Source organism: Echinops telfairi, unplaced genomic scaffold (assembly GCF_000313985.2).
Source record: "Echinops telfairi isolate 266 unplaced genomic scaffold, ASM31398v2 ScPeMD7_7458;HRSCAF=8496, whole genome shotgun sequence".
In the NCBI taxonomy this organism is placed as follows: Eukaryota; Metazoa; Chordata; class Mammalia; order Afrosoricida; family Tenrecidae; genus Echinops; species Echinops telfairi.
The window spans coordinates 7,725,422-7,731,963 of NW_022111358.1; the positions used below are offsets into that span (position 1 = coordinate 7,725,422).

At 53.0% G+C, this 6,542-nt stretch overlaps 1 protein-coding gene across 2 annotated transcripts in view; it reads left to right on the forward strand.

The window, feature by feature from the left end:
- PSMD11 (proteasome 26S subunit, non-ATPase 11) overlaps positions 1-3,518 on the forward strand; it is a 35,105-nt gene extending 31,587 nt beyond the window's left edge. Inside the window, exons 10-14 of one of the 2 annotated variants that reach the window (XM_004706955.4) lie at positions 475-600; positions 1,095-1,130; positions 1,403-1,454; positions 1,737-1,879; positions 1,996-3,518. In XM_004706955.4, coding sequence (XP_004707012.1) covers positions 475-600; positions 1,095-1,130; positions 1,403-1,454; positions 1,737-1,879 — 357 coding nt within the window. In that variant the 3' untranslated portion in view covers positions 1,996-3,518. The remainder of the gene's footprint in view (positions 1-474; positions 601-1,094; positions 1,131-1,402; positions 1,455-1,736; positions 1,880-1,995) is intronic. The other variant, XM_045299746.1, reaches the window with a different exon arrangement.
- Positions 3,519-6,542: the final 3,024 nt, after the last annotated feature.

A 6,542-nucleotide genomic window follows, 5' to 3' on the forward strand; every position in this document is an offset into this window, starting at 1 on the left:
GTAAACAAATCACTTATGTGAGTAAATACTCCAGACATCTCAAAGTATGTCTGGAGTGTTAAGGTTCTGTGGTCAGACCTGTGGGCTCACTAAACAAAGCGAGAAGTGTTTTCTGTACTCTGCGCTATTGCTTAGGAAGCTCCAAGAGTTAGCTGTGGTGTTCAGTATTTCCCATTCTTAGGCCCCAGAGACCTGTTTGTCGTGTGAAATACATGTTGAGAAATGCTGAACTGCCCTTGGCGTACACTGTTGGAGTCATCCACAGAGGGGACGCTGCTACAGTGACTCTGGGCGCCTCGCTCTTGGTGCTCTGTTTCTTCAGCCTACTGCCCTGAGTTTCCTTCCCTCTAACGCCCCAGGATTTCTAATCAGCCTTGTGATTTTAAAGACCAGCAGCCGGCTTGGGAAGCCAGAAGTAGGGTGACTTTCCAGTGCCGCTGTGCCAATCATCTCTCGGGCTGGCTGTTTTGGCAGGCCCTGACTGACTACCGGGCTGAGCTCCGGGATGACCCAATCATCAACACACACTTGGCCAAGTTGTATGACAACTTACTGGAACAGAATCTGATCCGAGTCATTGAACCTTTCTCCCGGGTACAGGTGAGACCCCTCCTGGAATCCCCAAACCCTTCTCTGGGGGAGCTGGGGCCTTGGCTCTCTGTCCTTACTGCAGCCCCCTCCCTAGTCACACCTGTCCAAACTAGGAACTTGGGTCCAAGCGTGTGCCTGGTGGGCCTGAAGCTACCAACTGCCTGGGCTTCTCTCGCCAGGGACAAAGAGTTGGGGAGAATAGGATGCTGTGGGTGGAGGCCAGTGTAGTTGTCCCCTGCATGTGTCCTGAGTGTGGGGGTCCCCTTGCTTTTCCTGTCACTGCTCTCATGTGGGTAGTGTTTTGCATGGGGACTGTCTGGAAGGAGTGTGTTTCTCATCAGTTAGTGATGAAGGTCAGTTGGACAGAGTCTGAGAGTCCTGACTCAGTCCTCAGCTCAAAGAATCTGGTCCTGTAGACCCCCAGCAGGGTGGGCGACATAACACACTCCCCTCCGTTCTCTTCTTGGAGTGAAAGCTGTGTTAGTGTCTGTCTTTCCTTGTAGATCGAACACATATCGAGCCTCATCAAGCTTTCCAAGGTAAGGAGCCCCGCGAGGCTGTTGTGGGGTTGGGCAGGCAGGGAAAGGGGGGTGGTGTTCCCACTTATTGGCCTTGTTGGAAAGACCCCGAGTTTCTTTCCAGAGGGGAGGTTGGGGGAACCAGGCCCCCCGGGCTCAGAGCTGGAGGTTTCTTGTGGCTGCTTTTGTGCTTTTAGCCTCTTCACCTTAAGAGCTATTAAGCAGTTTTCGTGTCCTTCTGATTCTTGCCTAGTGGGGACACAGGTCCCTTTAATCACATGCTTTGATTTTAGGCCGACGTAGAGAGGAAGTTATCGCAGATGATTCTGGACAAGAAATTTCATGGTGAGTAGCAACTCCTATAGACAAGGGGGCTGCTGGTGGTGACGGGTGGTTGGAGGGGCACCTTGCTTTTGCTCATGTGTGAAGGCTGTGCTCTGTTGGTTCCTGCTCCCCCCGAGGTCCCTGCCCCTTAGCTCTGTGATGAGTGTTTTGTAGGCATGCACAAATAGAACGGCGGGAGCAGCCCTGTTCCCCTTCTTTTCCGGAAGGAAGCCAGGCTGCATCTGTGTCCCAGTGCCTTCTTGGCCAAGCCCTTTGACCTGGGTTGTCTTGTGTCTCCTGCAGGGATCTTGGACCAGGGGGAGGGTGTCCTGATTATTTTCGATGAACCCCCAGTAGACAAAACTTATGAAGCTGCTCTGGAAACCATTCAGAACATGAGTAAAGTAGTGGATTCCCTCTACAACAAAGCCAAGAAACTGACATAGGTGAGTGCTGGCTCTGGGATGCAGGGCCAGGGGCCACGCTGCCTTCTGCTGTCGACTGACCGCCGCCCCGGTCCCGGCCGCGTCCCCGATTGACGCTGCCCTGTCTTCTCTTGCAGAGTTGGATCTGTAGCGGTCCTTTGGAGAGTGTGTGTGGCGGGAGAGTGAAACCTTTGGGGAAAATGCTAGGAGATTTTTTTTCTTTTTGTTCTACTTTTCGCTCGGAAAGTTTTTAACTCCTCATTTTGGTGCATCTGTATTCCAGTCAATAGGAGGGCCGGTTTTCATGTAATCTCTACTGGCCCAACTTGGGAGTGGGGAAATTGCTTTAAAAAAAAAAAAAAAAAGGAAAAGGAAAAAAAAGGTTATTCTAAATAAAAGGAAAAAGGCTTACACTACCTAAAGCTGTGCTCTCTGCCTCCTGGGAGAGGGCCTCGAAGCCAGGCCCCCCCGCCTGCCACGGGGCACTGATTTACCCGCCCGCCGGTGTCACCTCTCCTCTTCAGAATTGGGTGTTTGCAGACCATCAAAAGCAACGACTTTTTATTCTGTTTGTACTGAACCAAAACAAACAACTGTGTATAGACTGCTATGTTCTTTGTTATCTGAAACGAGGCGTTTCGGTGTTCTCTCTGCCCTCTGGCCTGCCCCTTGCACCACCCCGACATTGGTTCCAGCAGACTGGCCGGAAGCCTCGCCGCTGCTATCGCCGCCACTGCAGCTGCAGCAGCAGCATCTGCACGGCTCCGCTCAGACCTGTGAAGGAAGAGGGACGAGGCCAGGAGCTAGTGTCGCCACGGCCACACAGGGAGCAGTGTGGGCCCTCAGTCCCCAGGGGGCCTGCTGTGCATGTGGCTTTTTTTAACGCAGTAAACTAGATTAGACGTCAGTGTTTTAATTGCCCTTCTTCTCTGCTCTTTTCTCTCTCCTCTCTCTTTCCCCTCTCAACCAGGAGACCACCCATGTCTCTTCTCTTCTCTGTCCCCTCCCGAGGAGTCGGGCTGTCGGAAACCACAGCCTCCCTCCCTGGGCCGGTCCTCCTCTCGCTGTCAGATGGATTGAGTCCTTTTAAAACAGTGAACATCGGAAATGAGACTGTGGGGTGTGTCTGCTTTGTTTTTTTTAATTTTTCTTGTTGGGTTTGCAAGCAACCTCATGTCCCTCCGGGAGCCTCCTGACAAACACGGGGATGGGAGGTAGGGCACTGTCAGCAGCATGCTTTTCCTTCTGACCAGGGGGCAGAGCCCGCTCTAATGCCATTGCGGCAGGTAAGCTTCTGCACCTTAGTTGTGCCCGACCTTATTCTCTTCTGCCTCTCATCTCTGTCTTCTCTCTCCCCTCTGCCTCGTTCCTTCTGGCCGCCTTTTCTCTGCCCTATCTCAGATAATCCTTCCAGGGTTTCTTAAGAAATTTATATTTTGTAAAAGGATTTTGTTGTACCAGGTTTTGCATCCTCACCGAATCTGACTGGCCTTTAGTTTCCAAAATCAGGTTTTTGTTTTCCACATCTCTCCCCGTCATGTCCAGTCACTGTTTGGGTTTGGCACCATCAATATCAAATGTACAAACGGTTCTTGCTAACCAACACCAGGTATATCTGATGTTCAGATGAGTTCCAATAAAAATAATTTTTTTTTCAAAAGCTGTCCTTTTTTGAGTGTTGGAGGGCTTCGTTGTTGCCCAGCAGTTGCCTAGGCCTGAGATGCTTACTGAGCCCCTCAGCGAAACGACAAAGCCTTTGGGCAGCAGCAGGGTTGGGCTGAAGTCTTGGGTCCAAGTGAAATGGTGTCGAACTCCCCCCCCCCCCCCCCCACACACACACACACACACACACACACACACACACACACACACACGGCTTGTTCCTCATCTGCACGGTGAGGTGGTGCTGCCGTGGCAGGTCCGTCGTGGGAATGTCAGGAGGTACTAGAGGTGCTGGGCCCTGGACACCGCCACTCGTCTCATTCTGCTCCAGTGGTTTTCCCACAGGGCTCAGGGTGACTGCACTCTGTCTCTGTCATTGATTTGCAGAGTGCATTTTGCTGCTTTTAGATTTAAAAAAATATTCCAGAGAGACCCAGAGCTGGAGCAGAGGGCTTCCTACACCGAGGGCAGTCTGCGGGCTCAGAGCAGCAGCCCTCCCCACTCTTCCCTTTGTGGGTCTTAGACAGCCACCTCTAGACCTGCGCAGTTGACAATGCAGCCAAGAGCTAGGTATAATTTTAAGCCAGATTTTGGAGTCTTGGTATTAAACAAAAAAGCTTGATAAACTTGTTGGAATATCTTGAGTATAAACACATGACTAAAACCTGCTTCTAATTTTCAAATGTGTTATTAGAAAATAAGGTCACACTTCATTTCTACTGGACAGTGCGACTCCAGGTGCTCTAGCAGTCGGGCCACTGCATCCCTTCCCGGGGCTCGACTGAGGGGCAGGTGGTCCACAGGCTGGCCTTGGCAGCACCCTTCCTGGTGTGGAGAGGAGGAGGTAGAGTTACGTAATCTGTGCTGCCCAGAAGGGCCTCTAGATGCTGCTCTCTGATCTTTGACAGAACAAAGCACGGCTTTCTCAGGAGCCAGACCTCAGCCCTACTTCACTGGGAACCCTTTCTGGAAACTGGAACTGGACACAGCCTTGGCCATGGCGCCTCTCCAGTGGTTTGGGAAGTGGGGCATACAGAGGGGGGGGGGCTCAGCAGAGCTTGGGCAGCCCAGCCCAGCAGGGCAGGTAACAACCAGGCTGGTACTTCAGGCAGCTAGAGAGGCTTCAGGCTCACAGGCTGATAAGTAGTGTGACATCTGGGGATGCCAGAGACAAAAAGCTCTGCAGCTGGACAGGCCTTTGGGTCCTTGAGTCTGTCATTCCTGGCAGATGATGCTCTTCCTTGTTTTCCAGTGGGGACAGCGATTGGAGCTGGGGGGTGGGGTGGTTAGGGTACCCTCAGGACCCACCACCCCATTCATGCTCTGCTGCAAAGATCTGCCCTTTGCCAAGTGAGGTAGTTAAGTCTCGAGCTCCTTTTGAAGGTGCTGGGGTCGCTGAGTCAGAAGGGCCCCAATGGCAGTGAGTGTGGTTTTTAGCTTGAGGGAAGGTGCTACAACCCTGGTGGCGTAGCGGTTACCCGTTGGACTGCTAACTGCAAGGTCAGCAGTTTGAAACCACTAGGTGCTCCTCGGGAAAGGGGCACAGCCTTGGAAACCTTGTGGGGCAGTTCTACCCTGCCCTGTTGGGTTGCTATGACGAATGGACGACTGCAGCAGGTCGGAAAGGGCTGGCCAGACAGAAGACACCAGAATGTGGCCAGGCTGAAAGGGGCTCATGGAAACATGCCCCTTGGGGAGAGGTGGAGCACGAGCTGGAACTGTCCGGTTTGAGACACAGCTGCAGGTAGCTAAGTGGTACAGGTCTTTTAAAAGCAATTGATCAATCACAGGATTAACAACCTGGGCCTATTTGGGAAAGAAACCACAAAACCTTTGCTCAACAGGAGGACGAGAGACAGAATGTGGGCACAGCCAGCTTTGTGGCTGGGGCCCAGCTGTGTGTAGGAGAGACAGGCTTTGGGTTACAGCACCTGAAAGATACTGGGTTTGACTTGGAGCTTAACTAAGCAAAGGGGTAGCTCCTTTTGATCAGCTGGTGGGGCTTGTGCCTGGAGGAACATTCAGAGGGGTGGGGCATGTGAACACCTGTGGGTGTGTCTGAAGCCCTATAGGAGGAGTAAGGCCTGGGCCACTCACTTGCTGGCAGCTCATAACCCACCCAGAAGTACGTGGAAGACATGCCTGTGGTTTTCCGTGAGGTCACAGCCAATGAAAAGCCCATGGAGCAGTTCAGTTTGACCTGCAGGGGGTGTCCAAGAGATAACTGGATAACCCTCTGGCTACTGAGCAGTGGCATTTTAACTAAGGTCGTCCAAAGCCAGCTTGGGTGGTCACTTGCAGAACGTCAGATTTGAAGGCATCCCATGCTACCAGATACTCTGGCTTAGTGAGCTGGAGTGTGACCTGGGGACGAGGATAGGGTGTCGTCGCGTTGCTGTCTAGGGCGGAGGTGGCTCCCTGATGTTCAGCCGAGATTTCCATCTCATGCACGTAGGGCTACACGGGAGTCAGACTCCCCAGGACCACCACGCTGAAGAACATTTAAAGGAAAAATGGTCTTTTAAAGAATCTCCATTCTTGTCCGAGAGGATTAGAATTCCAGCGCCATTTTGCATCTTCGCTGGCACCAAGTCTTCAAATTATGTATGCTTAGAATGAAAAACATTTACATCCGAAGAAGAGAGGCTGGCTGGGGGAGCCATTGCTTGTTTTAATATAACGGTTCTGGGGGCAAGTGGAACCCTCGCATGTAGTCGCCGGCGGAAGCAGGGAAGCCCCGCCCCAGGTGTGTGGCTGGAACTGCCCAGGCTTTTCAGTGAGCGCTCCGGGGTCGCTGGCATCTACTTTGGGCGGGCAAAGCAAGGTCCCCAGAGCTGAAGGCAGTGGAACCGGTGGGACCGTCCACTCGGGGCGTGCGTGGCAGTCCGGCGGCCACAAAGGCTTCGTCTTTCCCCGAGGGGCTTTCCTACCCGCGCTCGCGCTTCCTCTCCGCGGAGGTGAGCATGTGAAACGGAGTCAGGGGGCTCCGGGCACCGCTTCCCGTGCGGTCCGAGCGGCGGCC